This window comes from Arachis ipaensis, chromosome B8, assembly GCF_059453495.1.
Source record: "Arachis ipaensis isolate K30076 ecotype BB chromosome B8, ASM5945349v1, whole genome shotgun sequence".
Lineage (NCBI taxonomy): Eukaryota > Viridiplantae > Streptophyta > Magnoliopsida > Fabales > Fabaceae > Arachis > Arachis ipaensis.
Genome location: NC_142443.1, coordinates 134,407,093 through 134,426,370, shown reverse-complemented (window position 1 = coordinate 134,426,370; position 19,278 = coordinate 134,407,093). Strand labels below are relative to the sequence as shown.

The 19,278-nt window shown below is 36.2% G+C and overlaps 1 protein-coding gene across 4 annotated transcripts in view; it reads right to left on the bottom strand.

The window, feature by feature from the left end:
• The window catches only part of LOC107612622 (zinc finger FYVE domain protein), a 29,097-nt gene that overhangs the window by 6,456 nt on the left and 3,363 nt on the right, over positions 1–19,278 (bottom strand). The window contains exons 2-29 of one of the 4 annotated variants that reach the window (XM_016314316.3): positions 18,159–18,303; positions 16,841–17,119; positions 16,458–16,625; positions 16,141–16,356; positions 14,806–14,900; positions 14,393–14,567; positions 13,231–13,655; positions 13,024–13,141; positions 12,780–12,854; positions 12,613–12,684; positions 12,118–12,255; positions 11,392–11,545; positions 10,836–11,209; positions 10,086–10,549; positions 9,312–9,647; positions 8,415–8,639; positions 7,939–8,029; positions 6,514–6,591; positions 5,997–6,287; positions 5,683–5,880; positions 4,999–5,487; positions 4,522–4,683; positions 4,012–4,341; positions 3,845–3,927; positions 3,602–3,706; positions 3,049–3,283; positions 2,481–2,849; positions 615–716 (exon numbers count right to left, since the gene is read on the bottom strand). In XM_016314316.3, the coding sequence (XP_016169802.2) occupies positions 615–716; positions 2,481–2,849; positions 3,049–3,283; positions 3,602–3,706; positions 3,845–3,927; positions 4,012–4,341; positions 4,522–4,683; positions 4,999–5,487; positions 5,683–5,880; positions 5,997–6,287; positions 6,514–6,591; positions 7,939–8,029; positions 8,415–8,639; positions 9,312–9,647; positions 10,086–10,549; positions 10,836–11,209; positions 11,392–11,545; positions 12,118–12,255; positions 12,613–12,684; positions 12,780–12,854; positions 13,024–13,141; positions 13,231–13,655; positions 14,393–14,567; positions 14,806–14,900; positions 16,141–16,356; positions 16,458–16,625; positions 16,841–17,119; positions 18,159–18,303 (5,992 nt within the window). The remainder of the gene's footprint in view (positions 1–614; positions 717–2,480; positions 2,850–3,048; positions 3,284–3,601; positions 3,707–3,844; positions 3,928–4,011; positions 4,342–4,521; positions 4,684–4,998; positions 5,488–5,682; positions 5,881–5,996; positions 6,288–6,513; positions 6,592–7,938; positions 8,030–8,414; positions 8,640–9,311; positions 9,648–10,085; positions 10,550–10,835; positions 11,210–11,391; positions 11,546–12,117; positions 12,256–12,612; positions 12,685–12,779; positions 12,855–13,023; positions 13,142–13,230; positions 13,656–14,392; positions 14,568–14,805; positions 14,901–16,140; positions 16,357–16,457; positions 16,626–16,840; positions 17,120–18,158; positions 18,304–19,278) is intronic. The other 3 variants (XM_088495940.1, XM_088495939.1, XM_088495938.1) reach the window with 3 other exon arrangements.

Here is a 19,278-nt window from a genome sequence, read left to right as displayed (position 1 = left end):
ACATGTTATGATAATTTAACTATAATAAAAAAAAAAATTTCTTTTGGATGCAATCATGCAAATGCACAGGCATCCAAGGATGACAGCTAAAAAATGCTTTTGTTTGTGTCAATTTTTACAGATTTTGTCATATTAGGGATCAACCTATTTACTAATCAACTTTCCTCAACAATAAATCAGTTTTAAATGCACATTAAAATATTAAATCCACACTGATAAGCCAACTCAGTTCAACCCATATCTTAAAAACTAGCTGGATCAGCTACTGGAACCTTGGCATGAATTAATCCCCTCAACAAAAAAACAAACCACTACTAATAGTGTCAGTTAGGAAAAGCTGTAAGTGACTCTAAGCCTGAGTAGAGTAAAATCGAGGCAGTGTAACTGCCTCTGTCAGCTAGGATAGATCTGTAACTAAACATTGTAATACCCCATACTAATCTTACTGTAGCTTCCCTCAGAAGCTACTCTCATCTTGTATATAAGCAGAAAACTGGCTCAGCTATGACTTAGCTAATCATAACTGCAGAATTCCCAAAATTCTCTCTCACTCACTCTATGCAGGCTCAAAATTAACCACGCTAGCCTTCCCTTCTATCAAATTATGGACATACCTTAGCATGTTCCAAATGTTTAATGGCTTCCTCTTGAGACGAAGAGTTCACAAATAGCTGAATACAGCACAATCCAGCAGCAACATGGTCCTTTTTAATTACCTGAATGTGTGTAGATCATCAGAAAAACATCCATAGTAAGTTAAAAATTGTCCAGAAATAGAAGTATTACGGTCAATTTATTTTACAATATGACATTGATAATACTTTTTTTTGTCGGCTAGCTTGGACAAAAGGTTGAGATCCCTTGATCCCTTTGGATTATGCAAATCTTATTTTTAGTTCCTTAACTCATTTCCTATATACAATATTTTTCCACCTTCATAAACCAATTGTGCTAAACCAAAACAATACCAATAGTCTGTTACAAATTCCAAAGCAACATAAGGCTATTTCCCCTTGTGATGTTTCTGCACTATCTTCTTGCTGGCTTTTTATGGAAGACTTTTTGTTGGTTTTTGGGACAAGGAGGCCAAAATTTTGTTGCATTGCACATGTGCTTCATTGTTTAGAGTATATATGTCATGAACACGTCCCAATTTAAAGCATGAGAATTTTTCGGAAGTATGTGGATATTATATTTCTTTTGTGTTTGATATCCTATTAACATTGACTCTATACTAAACATCTTATTATACGTCTTATCTTTACAACTATTATCCAAACCTTATAGATTCATTACTCGGGTGACAAGTAAATATATAACCAAATAATTCGAAAATATTAATATGCAATGATGAGTGGTTACTAGTCATGTATATCATATTTTAAAGAAATTATATCACTTAAAGAAAATTGTACCACCCTTTTTATCTTCATAGTCTCTGAAAATGGTGTCCAAGAACAATGCATCGACTTAGAGAACAGGGCATTGACAACTAAGTAACTTCTGTTTTTTTCCTCCTACATGGCATCAAGTTATTCAAAGTATAGTTGGCCTCAAATGGATGGGACATCAATTCTAAGGTATAGTTACTGTTAGCCCCCCAAAATTCATTTATTAGGGTTACCTTCTCCTACTTGTCTGTAGTCGTTACATTCGGGAGACAGCTCTAATATTTAATTTTGGAAGTATATTTGAATCATACTACTCATTTCTAAGGAATTTTGTTAGACTTTTTAAGTTCCCCTTTGTATAATGCCTGTCGTGTCAGTTTTCCACCATTAAAAAACCGAGTCTCTCAAAACTTCCATTTTCTAAGAAATTTGTATGATAAAGGTTACTTGTTTAAACATTTTTGCTAATTTCAGTGACTCAGAATTCGGACAGTTGATTTCATAAGAATTCTCCTGTAAAATTTATATTTCAGTTCTTGGTTCCTCTACAAATATAGGGAAGAAAGATTTCAATAAGAGAAATATTTTTTGACTGTTCTTAACAGGATAAGTAAAAATGACATGTAGCAAAAGCATAGGCCTGGCATTGCTTTGTCTCTAAAAATATGTATATTATATCTGGTTTGGACTCTGAAGCAGAAGTTTATCTCTTTCACCATCACCCTATGGTGAGGCCCCTATGGATTTACTTCCAACCAATTTATAGGTTTTGGCTCTTGAGAATATCCAAATGTCAATACACAGCCCTTGAATTATACTGTACTTTGGTTATCTAGTTGGAATGATTCGTTTTCAATTATAGCCTGCTTTTCGGATACAATCAGTTTTTTGGCTTTCCTTTGGTGACCTACTTATGGTCAGTTTCATCTTATGTGTTCTCTTAACATATAACAGATTGACGTGTCCAAAAGTATTTTACCCACACAAGAAAGACCCTTGTTCATTACTTTTGGTTTATTTTTTACAGATATCTAAAAATTTTCTGTTAGATAAAAAATTAAATAACACATTAAGAGAGGAAAATATTACCTGAAATCTATATAAATAATTGAAATGCTTGTGAGTTTCGCAGTACAGGCAGATACGGGCAAGGGCTGCAGCTGTATACTGATTCACAGCTACATCCTGCGATTTAGTCGATGACATTCTAGATGAAATGACTTCCTCCAAAACAGGCATAGCACCATAACCAATGCACATTTCGCAGAGATCATCAATCGTCCCATAATCAGTCGCCAAAGAATCTAGTCTCTGAGGAGATGAAGAAGGCACTCCACTCGGGGCTAAAGTTGATGGCAGCGGTGGTGGGGGCACAGCATCAGGAGGAAAGAACAAAGAGCAAGCATCATGGTAGTGACCGTGCCTAAACATAAAACCAAGCAAATTCGGACGAGCATACTGCAAAGTCCAAGCAACAATCATGAAATCCAGATGTTAAACAGAAAATCACAAAAGATAAACGTAATAGTAAAACAGTAATCAAAGCAGAATATATAATCTATACTTCCTAGTAAAGACCATAAACCTATTGTGACAACCAATGGATAATTATTTTATTTCACAAGCCATTATTTGCAGACAAGAGAGTTATGCTCACATCTTGTAAGTAATTTACACACTCAGTGTATCTGACATTATCCAGGTTACTTCGAGGACCATCTTCAAAGTCTCGGCTATATACAGAATTATTATTATTATTTGTAGATATTTGAGATCGTCTTGATCTCTCTGAACGGGGAAATGTTGATGGCATGTATAAAATGTTGAGATATGAATCAGCAGAAAGAGAATCATCCAAGATCGTGGGCGCACTCTTTGCGAGATGTTCATACCTGAAGCAGAAATATAATTAGAAGCTGTTTTATAATAACCAAGATTAAGGGCATCTTTACTTCTTATTTCTTCCCACTTGGCCTTCATCCTTTTCACCCTATTCCATAAAATAATTGCTTTCAAAATATTAACCAATATGAACAATCAAAGGTTAAGTGTGATTAACACATTTAGGTTTTTATCACAGAACAAGACCTCAAACGGGAAGAACTGTGACCCTTCAGCATCTGTATACTTTCACTGTTCTCTAGAAAGGCACAGTTTGCCCAGCCTAGAACCAAAAAAGCCCTGGTAGAATATAGCAACAGACAACTTACATAGAACGAACAGCTGAGACATCAACTGGTGGACCACCTTCAATGGTATTAATAATCTCTAAAATTACAGGTCCAGGATCACCTTTGTGCAACTGAAGTGCTTGCCTGAAATGAAATAAATATATAATATGTAACTGAGATTGAGTCTGTACTCAAGTCCTTCGTGATGCCTATCACTGTCCTTGTGCAATATTCTTCAAATCTTTAAAAATAGTTATATATATATATATATATATCACATACTTGAACTTCACACGAGCTTGTCCATAATGCTCCATCCGAATTAGTGCATGTCCCCATGCATTCCACACAGGGAAGACATCAATCTAATGAAGGGAAATATTAGTTTTAACCCACAGTAAAGGAAATCAGCACTTCCAGTAACTATATGACTGACAGGCATAATCTACCTTACACTTTCTGCAGGTATACACAGCCATGCTGTACCGTTCTTCCACAACCAACCTGTCACGAAGATGGGCAGATGACTCTGCATCAGCGATGTCATCAAGAGAAGCAGCTATCCCTGAACCCAAAAGGCTTTGGAGAAGCTCTGCTCGTCCCAACCAGACATCTGCCTGAGACAAGATTTCAGATAGCTCATCCGTCGCTTGACTACCCACACTAGAGCTACCAGCATCAGATGATGTCTCATCAGTATCTCTATTTCTTTCAGGATTACTGGAAAAATCAATTCCACCTGTGAGCTTTCTTAGTAGGGACTTCGCATAAAGCAGACCCTGCAAATACAATATTAGAATGGTAGTGTTTTCATTTGTATCAAAATTCTAATGAACTAATGACAGAAATAGAGATGATGATGCCATCTTACAAATTGCATTAAAGCAAATAACCATACTTAGAGCATATTCACTTATCAACCACTATACTCAACAAAACTACTCTTTTCGAATAAATACCTGCACAAATGTTTCTGTGGCATGATATGCTCGCCCAATTGTTTCCATAGAAGCATTCTCAGGCAACTGATGGGAGTTCAAGACATTCTTCATTTGATTAATGCACAAGTCAAGGGCAATTTTGGCAGAGACGGACTCATCAGAACAAAGAGCAAGTAGTGCCTACAACACAAGCATCCAGAAGAGACAAAATGGCATCGATAAAAAAATAAAAAGATGGCAGAGATATTCTACTATGACATGAACTATTTCTCCTAAAAGCGCTTAAGGCATCAGGTAGAGGTATAAGGATAGTTGTAGCTCTAACACCTCCTCATGTAAGAACCACTTTTAAGATTGATAGTTAGAACAATTTATCTTTTGTGTGTGTGTGTGTGTGTGTGTGTGTTTGTATTCTTAAAAGCTTAAGTTGTCAAGTGAAAGTACATGAATGGTTATATATCTAATGTACTACTACACTCAATAGAAATAACCTACCTTAAAAAGGGTAATATCAGGGGCATTTTCATATCTGTGAGATGAACGAATGCTTTCATCTTTAACAAGGTCACCTGTAAGCATCCATTCATCAGCAATTGAAACAGAAGGAAGCCGTTCTTGCCCTTCTGTAGAAAAGGACGAAATACGATCCTCTTGAATCCCAGTCATTGCCTCCCAGGCAACTCTATCAGAAGGGGATAATCCAGAACTTTTTCTTTTCCTATAAACATCCTTGGGAGCACTTTTGTCCACAGTGTTTTTAGGAGCCCATGAAAAAGCTCTTCGAGCCTCTTTCTGCAAGTTACTTAGGCTGCTTGTAAAAGACATCTTGGGAGGGGCACCCGGTCTAGCCTTCTGCTTTGGCCTGGATCCTAAAACAGATATCCGGTGTTCCCTTGGAGGTGAGCTGATGCTTACAGCAATAGCCTTAGCCGAGTACGTAGTAATTACATTGTTGTCTCGTAAGGAAGGAAATTCCTTTAATATCTGTAGAAACAAAGGCAAACAAACATTGCATTGATTGTGACTTATGAGTACATAAGTAATACAAAAGATTTTCTTAAAAAACAAAAAGGATACTGCATATCCTATAAAAAATAATAGATATAAAGAAGTCATAAAAAGAAAAATGAATACTAATGCATGTAATTAAAGCACCTAGCCAAAGTTAAATTATAGTACCAGTGCTGCTGATTGCAACTGTTTCCGCATGAGCAACACTTCCAAAATCAGATGAGGATGCTCATGCAGGGAAGAGCACCTTTGCTGCCACGGTACCGGCAAGACAGCCAGCACACGAAGCCCTAACGCCCATGAATTAAGCCGGGAAATCTCAACATCAGACAAATTTCCTTCCCTCCGCTTCAGGAAGAAGTGAACCTTCAAACAATGCATAGAGAAAATTTACCAGGATGTTGAGGGAATTCCAAAAGTTCGGAGACAACAATTTATATCAATAAATGAAGGAACAATATGATAGATAAATGTTTGATTACAAGAAGCTGTTTTGAACGCAAATTGGGCAACAGTTGCATTGCACCCATCGCAACCGGCAAGGCATCATCTGTGTCCCGTAATGAAGAAAGAAAGCGTGAGGCTTCAGCTGGTCCCCCACCATTAAGAGGGTCAGCTGTTAGAAGTTTCACAAGCTGTCGTCCCTGCAACTCTCTTCGTAAATCATTTGACAACCCTGCACTTTCTGCCACTTCTAATGCAGCAGATACAGCTCCTTTTCCAGCTAATCTAAGTGCCAGCCCCTCTGGATCTTCCTTGCAATCTGCTTCAACCTGAAACAGACAATCTTTTCATGACGCCAAGATTTGTCATAATCAAGAGAGAAAAATAAGTTACTATAAGCATATTCCTAAATCCTAATACATCATTTACTGGTGGTTTCATGTAAACCCGTATACATAAACAACATAGACTTCTGAATAAATAAAAAAAAATAGAAAAGAAAAGAAAAGCACTGATACATTGGACATTTTAACAGTTTACAGAAGAGAATATAACCTCTTGCCAGCTTGTATAATGATCGTCCGCATTTAATATGTGGCTGTACCTCTGCAGAGCTTGTTTCATTTGCAAAATCTAAACATTACAAAGAATAACGTAATTTAATACCATATGAAGCATGTCAAAAGATTTTTTTTTTTAAATACAGGTAAATACGGAAATATAAAAACAAAAAGAATAAAGTATCAAACCGTAGAACAGATAAAATTTTTGAAAGACAGTAGTTTGCTCAGTGTTTTCAAATTGCAGCCATGGCCGGAACATGACATTATAGCGCGGCGGTTTTTGGGCTAACCGCCATTTTAAGTTTGTGGTGTTGCGGAAATGGTGGCCGCAATTGCGGTGGCACCATGGCGGTCTGATACAGGTATGGCAGAAATGGCGGGTTGGTTTGGAGTTTTCTTTTTAAAAATTAGAGGGTCTTCATTGGCTCTCGTATACTGCCTCTTCACGCCCCTCTATAATCTTTGTTGTTCACTTTCCCTCTCTGCTGCTTGAGGAAGACGAAGACTTGTGACCCCGACTCATCACCAACAATAGCATCACCGCTATTCTGCAGAGGCACAGAACATTGACAACGACGGCACCACGAACTGCAGAGGAAGACGACGACATTGAACGTTGTTTGTGAAACTCTGCTTCTCTAAGCTGCTTCCTTTTTTTCTTTATATTTTGAACCCTAGAGTTTTTTTGTTTTTCCATTCTAATCTCTTTTTTTCTACTCTCACCCCTCAATTTTTGTACTTTATATTAAAAACCCTCAATTTGCTTTTGCTACTGCTTTATTTGTGTTGATATTACTATTTATGTCAATTTGATATTAGTTTTAATCTTTAATATTGATTGTGGATAAATAGTTTCACATTATTACTGATAAAGTATTAGTAGTTAGTAGTTTAGATATAATTTTCTTTTGTCTTTTAGTAGTTTTATTTAAATTTTATAGATTATTTAGTATATATTTGTATATAATTTATATTTTTTTGAATGTATCCACCATATCTGCCATTTCACGCAACACCATCCGCTATAACCTCATGGCGGTTTTTTACCCTTCCGCCATTAGCCGCCATCCACCATCAAAATTCAAAAACTATGGGTTTGCTATATTTAGTAGTAAACCAAACAACTAGGACATTTTGCATTCACTGGCTTCTACTTAGATAATATCAACTCATGGTAAGACTTGACCAAGATGTACCTCAACATATTTGTAGTAGAGTTAATCATATATATAGGATACTCATGTGTAGCTAACTAGCTATCCATGAGTATTGAGTACCCACCAGTTAATCGTAACAGAGATGCATCCAGCATGGGTATGACAAACACTATAAAGAGTATCCAAGCATCACACCATAATGGCGATGTTGATGTAAGAATATAGTATTAATGGAAAGAATGATAGGAAAAGAAAAGTACCTCTTGCCTAACAGGATCATTCTGAGGCAAGTGGCAACAGCACATTGTCAGAACATCCAAAGCAGCATCTAATTCCCAAGTGTGCACATACCTATTATAAAATTCTGAAATTTGAGAATGCCATCATAGGCTGAGAGAATTTAAAAAAGCAATTAGGCAACTATCATATTCTCTAATGTAAACATGCCAAAAAAATGAAGAGAAAGCAGCACTAGAAGTTTGGCTGAAACATAATATCTTACTTCGCCAACAGGATTGCAATAAATGATTTCATATATCTATCAAGCCTTTAGTGAAAGACCCTATCGATTTGAATAACTGACAAACTACATTAAGAACTAGCTATCCTAAACTTTTAAGCTGTTAGGTGAAGACAAGAAACAGTTCTATATTTTTAACAGAACTTACGGTAACAGAATATATCCTTTACCAGATATATAGTCTGCTAAATCAAGAAAATGAAATTATTCACACACCTTAAGGCAAGTCTAGCTGCCAGCGGTTTGTCCTTCAACCTTAGGCAATACTGCCAACTGTTGCTCCAAAGATTACTTCCTCCATACCCATGATGCTGTGCAGAATTTGAGTGAATCTCTTCTGAACGTTCAATGAGTAGCTGAAGAAGCTGATCAGAGGCCCCATTACGTAGAAAGCGATCCGAGAGTGCAAGGGCATCCATTAGTTTTCCTTCCTCAATAAGTCTACAACAGAAAAAAAAAAGAAAAGAAAAGAAAAGAGCACGTGAAACATGTAAATCGCTAAAGAAAGAGTAAGCCTCAGTTTAAAAAAAAAAATTTCTTTTTTATACGAATTGAAAGAATAAAAGTGAGGAGAATTAGGCATCCTCAGCATATAAACTAAAAAACAGAGGAACAGGGGGGGGGGGATTTTTGTAAACCAAAGAAGGAACAGGAAACAGAGGAAAATAAAGCAACCAAAGAATTAAAAAACAATGGAAATAAACTTTCCAATCCTCAGCATGTCATTTAGGGAAAAACCTCATACAACAGCTCTGAGCTTTGCTTGATTACACAATGTAGGCAACATTCTTTCTCGAGATTAGGGATTTAGGAAAGCAGGGGAAGAGAGAAGGGAAAGGTTAGAAGAAAATACAAAATGATTGATGTGTGGTATGTTACAAGAGGAAAGGCATTATCCCTATCCCTATTTATTATAATAGGGAAACCCTAATCCTATTCAAATAAGGAAATAATCATAGAATAATAGTAAACATCAGAACTAATCCAACGAAATATTCATCAATATATTCTAAAATATAATTAACACATTATATGATATTCTCTTTATTCTACAATTCTAATGCAAGAACAATTGAATATAGTAAAGGGAAGAAAATTTTGAAGTAATTGTACCGTCTTACTGCCTTTTCATATGGTTCCTCATTGTCCCAATCAAATGAAAGGAATATTGTGGTATCAATTTGACCAGCTTCATATTTTGAGGAATCGTGCGAGAAATCTGTGGCTTCAATTCCATGGCCATTCAGTTCTGTTAGAGCCACAGGGATAGAACTGCTACTAACAATGTCATCAGCATCTGACTCTGTCTCAGTGTCATGTTCACGAATTCTCTTAATAGAAGTTCTTGCCTCGCGATTGCTGTCATCAGCTGTTTGACCAGTTACTGCAACTTCTGAAACTCGATGGAGGTTAGTTTGCATTTGTATCCATCTGTTTAAGGTTGGGAACCTGGAGAGAAGATAAGGATAAACAAGTATTTATAACACAGACTGACTGATAGCATACAAACCGTGTATATTAAACTAAAAGAAGAGGGCGAGATGCATTCTTGAAACAGTTAGTTACACTCCTCCCTTACAAAAAGCAAAGGAAACAAAACCCTATGGAAACATGGGAAATGAACAAATTAAGGAAACAAATGGATGGTTATATATATATATAACACTACTCTAACCTACAAAATTTTCATCCTATAATGCACAAGACAAGTTGAATGCACAACTCAATGCTATTTTTCTTTTTGGTAAAAAAGAAAAAGAAGAAAAAGAGATAGGGGGTGTTGAGCAAACCCAAAGAACCCAGAAGATTGTTGCCAGTGAAATAGTTCGACACATGTTTATATGAAACTGCCACTTGCCAACAAAAATCGAAAGAACGGGCATGCACCTTTCAGATTGATCAAGAGCAAACTCATAGAATAATCTATCAGCATCTGGAGCTTGCAGTAATCCATCATTCAAGGAGCTTGAAATTGAAGAGCTACTGCTACTGTACAGTATAGTACTCCCAAATACACATGCTAATACAGCCCTCACTGGGGAAATTTTTGCCAAATGCTTCACCACATCCAACTGTAGAGGGTATAAAGCAACACCAGGTGTTGCTGAAGAGCGGCAATAGCAACTAGGTTTAGCATCTTTAGATGATGGAGACAGTACTTTATATTCAGAGCAGCTCTTGGGGAATGTAGGAACAACTGGAATACATGCCCATCCATGTCCAGATCGCGGAGGGAAAACTGGAGGGACACATGCCGAAATCACCTCATGTACAAAATCAGCAAACATGATTTCAGCTACCTTTCCAGCCGCATCAGTACTGCCTCTTTCAAAAACAAGCCGGGTCAAAAGCTGTAAATAGAAAAGCAAAACCAGCACAGGTGATTAAATTAAAGCAATATTGCTCATAACATGAAACATAAAAATACATTAATAAATGAATAAATAATAATTATATCTTTTAAAATAAATTATTATGATTTCCTTAAGAAGCAAAGAGGGGTAGCTGAATAAACAAGCATCATCTGATTACAAAATTGATAAGCTGTCAACCATCACATGCAATGGGTACTCATTGAAGTAAATCAAAATCATGGTAAATGTTCCGTCAATAATTCAAACATTTTGAGAACCTTACATCCTTAGGCCACTCATACACGACAGAGAAGAAGTTAAAATCATGAGTAGTATCAGTTCCATCAACTATATCACCAATCGCAGCAACATGAAGAATGAACTGTGATAGATATGTCATAGGTTTGGCAGTCAAGGGAGCAAATATCCTCTTCCCATAATCTTTAATATCATAACCAGCAGAGTGCTGGCCTGTTTCTCCTCCACTTGAACTCAAAGGTATTTGTTTAGCAACTCTTAAACCAAGCCCAAGTATAATGTCCTTGTCACTGTGTGTGGCAATAACACCCCGATCAGCATACAGTCCTTCACCTCTAGTAGTAGTACTTGGTTCAGTTTCTTCATCAGCGACAGCTCTTGCAAGGTTATGAAGCTTACCTATGATTTATGCATAAAAAACGTGTTCTAATCAGAAGAGAGGAATACCAGGTGGTCTCTACCCAATTGCTTAAATCAAAGAAGATGAGGAATGAAATGCCTATAGATAAAATTATTCATATTTTTGCATAATAATTAATAACACCACTAATAACATGCCAAATGAAACATGAAAGAAGTACCACTGAGAAACTGCCGCTTGTCCATATGAGCATCTTCAATCATCTGATGCAGCAGAGCAAGAGCACGCTCCCTCTGCTCTTGCCGGTGAGACTCTTTCGGGGAAGTGATAATAATTTCCCCAGATAGGATTGCCTTAAGTGCTGGAGGGTTGTCCTGAAGGGGAAGAACATATAAACATCATTGCCAAGACAGCCTTCTTACAAGATTGAAAAAATATAGATGGTAGATATGTGGGTAATAATAAATTGAGTTATTCTAGTATGCCTATGCTACGGTGGCTATGGTGACTCTGGTGTTATAAAAAGTGTTGCTAAAATTAAAGTAATGCTTTTTTACTATTTAACAACGCTTTTTAAAAAGTGTTGCTAAAAAAAAGTGTTACCAAAATGTAAAAAAAAATGTGATTTTAATTTTAACACCACTTCATAGCCACCATAAACATAGGCATACTAGAATTCGCCTAATAAATTAGTTAATGAAGAACTGCAATCAATGAGTTATTTAGGTAATGCATGTGATGTTGTAGAATGAGTAACTTGGAACTTTCATCTTTTTTGAGTCTGCCAGACAACATAAAAGAGGAACACTGTAGGAAAGCTAATGAGATACAGTTGGCTTATGCCAATGACTAAAATCAGAAAGGTTTAAACTATAGCTTTCAAGGCCCACAATGCTGAACATGAAAATGATTCCTAGACCAATAAATAGTACTCAAAATTCCTCACCTGCTCCAAGAACTCATGTAAGCGCTTTAGAAGACGCCGTGACACAGAGATGACTCCCACTTCAAGGATCTGATCCCAATAAGTGGATCCATCTTTGGCAGATCCTCCAGGATATATCTCAGAAAGCATAGTTTGTGCCTGCAAATGGTTGAGCATAAGATTTAGTCAGCAGGACAAAACCTTGCAAGAGTAAAGAATAACAGGAGATAAAAGTTAGTAATAGTTTCAACAATTGATGAACACAAAACTGCCTGGGTGATATAATTTTTTTCCTTCACTCTAGTTATTTCCCCTTGTTTATGCATTCCAATTTTCTTTTAGAGAAGTGTAATACTAACGAAATAGATTGGATTCACTCTGTTTTGTTATCATGCTTCTGTAAAGGGGATTACTTTTATCCTACATCATATGATTTGCTCTTTCTTCCTTCCCTCTATAATGCAAGGAAAATTTAGTTGAAAGGAGTGGAATCTATTGAACAAAGGATAGCAGCACCTGATCAAGTAGCTGCTGCGACATCTTGGCAGACTTTGCAGAAGTTGCAGCAACATCAATGCAAAGAAGAATCTGGAAAGAAATGCAAATGCTCAAAACCAACGAAATACATATTTACTCATTTTATTATGTTGAAATGACAAAATGAAAACTGCTTAGGCACTTACGGTAGCCAAGGGACCCAACTGGGAACGTAAAGAGGAAAAATCCAGATCATGTACACGGGATACCACATCATCTTCCTACATATGGAAGAAAATGCTACATCATCCTCCAAGACAGGGAACAGGAAATCGAAGGCCATTAAGAAATGGAAATAGGAATGCATCCAAAAGACTGTAACCGCTACGACTCTTAGCAGCTAATACTGATTACATTTGTCACATAAAATTGAAAAGAATATATGCATACTTTATTGCAGGCACTATCTACCCATTCGGCTAACTCAAGGGTAGCTTTGTCTTCAGCAGATAATGAAAATCGATGAACAGCTTCTTCTCCAATATCAAACTTAGCTTTTTGCATGCAACTGCAGAAGAAACACAAGATTTGATTTCTCAAATATGACATGAGATACATTTTATTTGCTATTTTATACATTAGAAAGGCAGAGCTCACAGGTTAAGTAGCTTAGATGGAGCTGCACGTAAAACCGTCAAAGCCTCCTTCCATCTCCATTGGCGTTCAGATAATGGTAGAAGATGCTGTAAAATTGACAAACGCCATTCCCACTCTTCAATGAAACGCTTTGAGATTGAGATTCTCCACTCGAGTGCCTGTCTAGTGGCTGTATTAACACTATCAGATAGTGTGTTCTCTAATTCAATCTCTGATGTCGGAATGTTGCGAGACAATATATCAAGTAGCAAAGAAGTGAAAGATATAACCATTTTATTTGCCCCTTCAGTTCTGGTTGGATAATCATCTTCCAAAGAGCAAGCACTGGATAATTTAGAATCACTCCATGGTGATCCACAATGCATCAAGTTAATAGAAACATTATCCATATGCAATAGCGAAATAATCACATTCACCATAAAAATCTGCATCATTGAAAATTTCCCAAAAGATAAGTATGCTGACAGAAAATTACTAGACTTTGAACACTTTATGATGACACTGAAATTTACAGTTTAAATCACAGAAATATCAAAACAATGGCACATGGAAACCTTTTAAAATGTTTATCCTACTGCATGGATGCTCATTATCAATTACTAAACATCCAGTTCCCGACACACAGCATATTATATCCTGCAAAACTTTTTCCTTACAGTTACCTAAGAAGACCTAAGAAGACCATCCATGAGGTGGTCAAACGAGATCTATATGTAAACGGTCTCTCTGTAGACATGATACATGACAGAGCTCAATAGCGTCGTTTGATTCATGTAGCCGACCCCACCTAGTAGGACAAGGCTTTGTTGTTGTTGTTGTTTGTTGTATTATTCATAGAACGAATTTGGAATATTTTACTACTTAAAAAGACAAATTTCAAAACAAAAAGTAAGTTAGGAACAAATCAACTGTTTTTGTCTAAAATGGGGGAAAAAGCAACAAAAGATCCCAATGGCCAATACAACATGAGTTCACATCACTGGTGTGTGGTGGTATGTTCCGTGTGAATGACACAACGAAATTTAACTAGATAGAACTAGGAAAATTACAACATGATTGATAAGTATAAGATATATTAATAGAACCTGCCTTACACAACCAACTGAAGAAAATTACTGCAAGTGGGACAATAGAATGATAAGATCACTAAAAAGAGAATAACCTTGCGAGGAAGATTACTAATTGCATCCAAATGGCTCTGCAAATCCTTCAAATGGGATAATGGCACAGCTTGATGATTCTCTATTTCATCAGATGTACTCCTTTCCATCGCTCCTAAAGCAAGAACAATAGATTCTAGAGCATAACGCATGTGCATGAGGTCTACATCTTGCTTCCTACACACATATACAGTTAAGAGTAAACACAAGAGTAAGTATTTTAACATTTCATGTCAAGAAATTCTAGCCACACACGGCTTGCATAATCCCATGTAGCTTAATTAATCCATAATAATAATAATAATATTAATAATAATAATAATAAGACATCCAGCCACCTTAACTGCAAATATCCATCTTAATCTCAAGAGACTCTAAAGACCATGCAGAGAGATAAAGGAAAACATAAGCACACCTCTTCCAAGCTTCTAGAGTAGAGGCAATGGGTTGCATACTGATCAACTCAATGGCTTCTTGGAATTTTATGCCTGGGACAACATCAAAAAGTACCTAACAAAGACTGTAAAGTCAGGACTGTACAACAGAAGATAAGACTAGCATATGAACATTAAAATATCCATGCATAATATATCCCAATCTGAAATGTTTAATTAGAAACCAATATACCGTTCTTTTCTGTATGAAAGAAGAATGATACAATATAAGAAGACTAGAACAACAGACATCTAATACAGGAACAAAAATAAAAAACAAAATGCTAACAATGAAGCATAGCTTTCCAATCTATTAGAAGATCTTTTAAGTTTGAGTGATGTCCTTTGTATTTTACATATTAACAAATATATATTTTCCTAATCAATTCTCAAATCCCAGTTTGTATATTTACCATGCACAAGTCAACATTCAAGTACTACATGGTTAAGAATCACCTAAGAACGTGTTACAGATTGAGACAAGAAGTATTACCAAAGGATTATAAAGGTAACAAAACAACATCACTATTATTGGGAATAAGGTTCCCCTATACAAAAGAAAAACAACCAACAGATCAATTTATAAAAACATAACTTTCCAATCTCTCAGCATGTCTGAGAGGAAAAGCCCCTATAAAGATCATGAGCTTTACAGCAAAAAGATGCTAAGCATCTAATCCTATCCCACAAAACATGCTTGTCAGTAAATATGTCATTGAAGGTGCAAGCATTAGCTCCTAATAGAGTGAGCTAGAGAAGCTCTAGAAGAGTCGAGTCAGAATTAGGACCCTAACTAAATTGAGCAGTTAGAGAGTGATTAGGCAAGTCGCTTCTAGAATCTATTAGGAGCCTAACTAACTTAAAATCGGTCCCCATGTATATAAAGCTGTAAGCTCAGTATCATTGATCATAATAACAGAATCATCACTCACATTTCTGGATCTCTCTCTCTCTTTCTGCTCTGCTCTCACCTCTTCTCTTCATCTTCTTCACCTTTTCTCTAGTTCACCTAAATCTATCAGCTCCAACCAAATAGTGGCAAAAACTACACAGTGCCACTGAAACTTTGCCCCTTTTCTACTACCAAACCCAACAGTACCACAACTGCCACTCTAGATAGATCATATATCACTAAAAGCATAAAGCTCGAATGTTCAAGTGCTCAGTATAAAGGGTGACCTTTTATAGAAGATGGGGAATAAAATAACATATAAGTCGATAACATCTGTCATAATAAGCAAATGTTGTATTACTCAAAGACTGCAAAACATCAAGCTCACTCATTACAGTATCATACATTTGACATAGATTATTACCCTAAGAGGACTTTGGACCGAAAGTCTTTCCAAGACAAAGTTCTCAACAAAAGGATCAGAATAAACATCTCCATCTCCAAGCTCCAGTTGTTCTTTTCCGGAGAACCTTAATGAGTATTTGGAACTCCAAGCATGTCCAGAGTTCACACAGGCAACAAAAGCAGCAAGATCAAGCTGATAACATAAGGTATCACATAGATGCTCGACACAGGACATCTGTCAGAAATATCAAAATTTTCAGCAGAATTCTACCTAGTACTTCATTTAGTTAATTAGCACCCATGAAGCACGTTTTGAAAATGAAAGATGAAAAATACCTCATCTGATTTATTACCATAAAGAGAAGATTCTTCAAGCCGAATTACTTGTGACTTACTTGTCCAGAGAAATTGCATTAATTTCCTCCGTGCTGATATTTTACCAGCCAACAAATCCCAACCCATGGCAGCTATCAAAGGCTGAAGATGGGGAAACAATTGGAGGACCTGGCAACAAGAAGCATATAACTTTGAATTTGAAAGTACAGCCGCATGGTAGGTTAAATTAGGTAGTTCAGAAGTTTAAAAATGACCCATCCCCCCCCCCCCCCTCTTCCAAAAAACCCCACAACCAGAAAAAAATTATGTAATGTAACATCTAATAGAATGACAATATTCATACATATGCATATTGGCAGAGTAACAAAAATATAGGCACATACATTGCTTGCTTCTTCCAGTTGCTCCCTCTCCACAGCCGACAGGGCTGTATCCATAATACACTCAAGAACATGGAGTCCAGAAACACGAGCATAATGATACATATCTGTCTTAAAAGATCTGATTACCTCACTTGGGAATAATGCTTCACCATCTAAATTCTTACTAGCTTTTGGTTCTGCTACATATCTTTGAAGACGTACAAGAGGACGTGGAATAAACTTGTCAGATTGAACTCTATCCAATTCTATCTCTTCAGACAGTAGCTCGTCATGAATACCCTGGAGAGAATAATTGATATTTAGGATTTAAAGAAGTTAAATGAGCAAACTCTTCATTTACATCAAAATGTCAAATGGAAAAAATTATAGCATAAAAAAACTATTTTCTCAACTGTTAGACGCTAATTTTACATCAGGAGTAGTGATTCTGGCTAGTTGGTTTCATCATAGAAGAAAGTCAAAGATACCAGAAAATGTATTTTTTAGATAAAAAGGCCTCATTGATCAAGTTGGAATGCTATAATACATTGTCAAACTTCCTCTTAAAAGGCTAAATAAGCATTTCCATAAGATTCTGTTTGCTTCAGCAATAATTTAGCCTTGCCCTTCTTTGAAATGAGCTATCTCAAAATTACATCTCAAGAATTCTAATTATTTTCTGCTCTCTGTTTTCATGCTTCCCTGTTGAAGCAATGTCTTGTGCATACAGTATATATGTACTTGTAAAAGTCTTGTTGGATTGATTAGAAAATGTGAGAAAGGATAAGAAAGTATAATGAAGAAAAGGGGGGGGGGGGTGGAAAGAAAGAAAGATAGAGGCTTTCTAATGTAAAACATGGAGAATTTCAATATATAAACTTCTGTTGATTTTAACTAGATAGTGACTCGAGCTAGTAGCCTAGTTTAACTAACTATGACAACCTGTAGGAGCTAGCTACAGGCTATACAGTAGCAGCTTTATTATGCTTCTGGAGTTTCACAAGCTTAACCCTATGATTACATGGTGCATTTACTACAGTTTACATGCTCTGTAACCTTCCTAGCACCCTCCGTTTCATTTATTATGACACTATCCAAACCGAGCGAAGCAAATATACTATGATGAAGTCATTCTCCAATTTTGGCACTTCCAAAATGTTAATTTAATTACCATACATGGGAAAAACTCAGGAGAGAAATAAAAACTAAACTTAAGCAATAAAAGAATACAATTTGTCGAAGAGATCCAATAGCATATTAGCAATGGTGCCATGAATATATGCTACTCACTAAAAGCTCTGTTCTGATAATATCTTCATGAAAAAAAGAGAGCTTGTACCTGTATCATTTGAACGATGTCATTGCAATATGATGAAAGAGCTTCACTAAAAATCCCTAGTAACTGATTACGCATGGTATTCCAAGAGTCCCCAAACTCTTCAGTTCTTGATAAAACCACTTTCAGGAGATCTTTCAAAACTATGCTACAAAAAGATTATAAAACATTTAGATCTTAACATCTTGGATAGGGAAAAGCTTGCATGAGAAAAAGGAGGGAAAAACAAATTAACTAAATAAGAAAGAAGAAACCTCTTCCATCACTTCATGAATAACAAATAAAAGAATGAAAAAAATATTAAAAAAGAAAAAGAGGCAAGACCCAACTAGACCCTGATAATTATCAGGCTGGACAATCTCATCCCTCATAACCTTTTTATCTTTCAAGTCCCTAACCATAAATCATGAGACAAATTAAAGATTTAATATGACAAACTCATCCACCACCAATTGAAAAATGGTGACAAATTTGTCCTGCCATACACAATGAAGAATTCATATGTCCACATTTTTTAATAATGAGATACACTTGTTCAATTAGGAAGTGGTTGCGGATAAACTCGTTATTTTCAAATCTTGAAGACTATTTGTCCCATTATTTGCATGGTTGGAGACTTAAAAGTATAATAGAAGTAGTGAGGAATGAAATTGTCAAGGACCAAACAAGTAGTTCACTAAAATAAGTGCTTACCACTACAAATTACATCAGTCAAATAAGCCTAGATCCCTAAGCTTTTACAGGTATCTACAATAGACATGAGGCTTATAGAAGTTCATGATAAAATCAAGTCCCCAAGTGCAAACCATGCATTTAAAGTTTCATCTTTCTATTGAATATGAAAAGGGAAGCTAGGAACTCCGTGGTTTCTATTTTCATTTTGTTGCAAACATTTTACATGGTCCCAAATCTGGATAAAAGAGAAGGGTTGTGTTAGGCTATCAATAGCCAACATAAAACTCAGTTGAATTCCAATAACAAAAGATCAAACACAGGATTGCACTAAACCTATGTTGTTCAGAAGCAACACATTGTATGGCTCGAATACAGTGTCAAATGAGTAAAGGTTGTTGCATCAATGCCGCAAATGTAGTGCAAAATGAGCAAGGGTTCCGATGTTTTC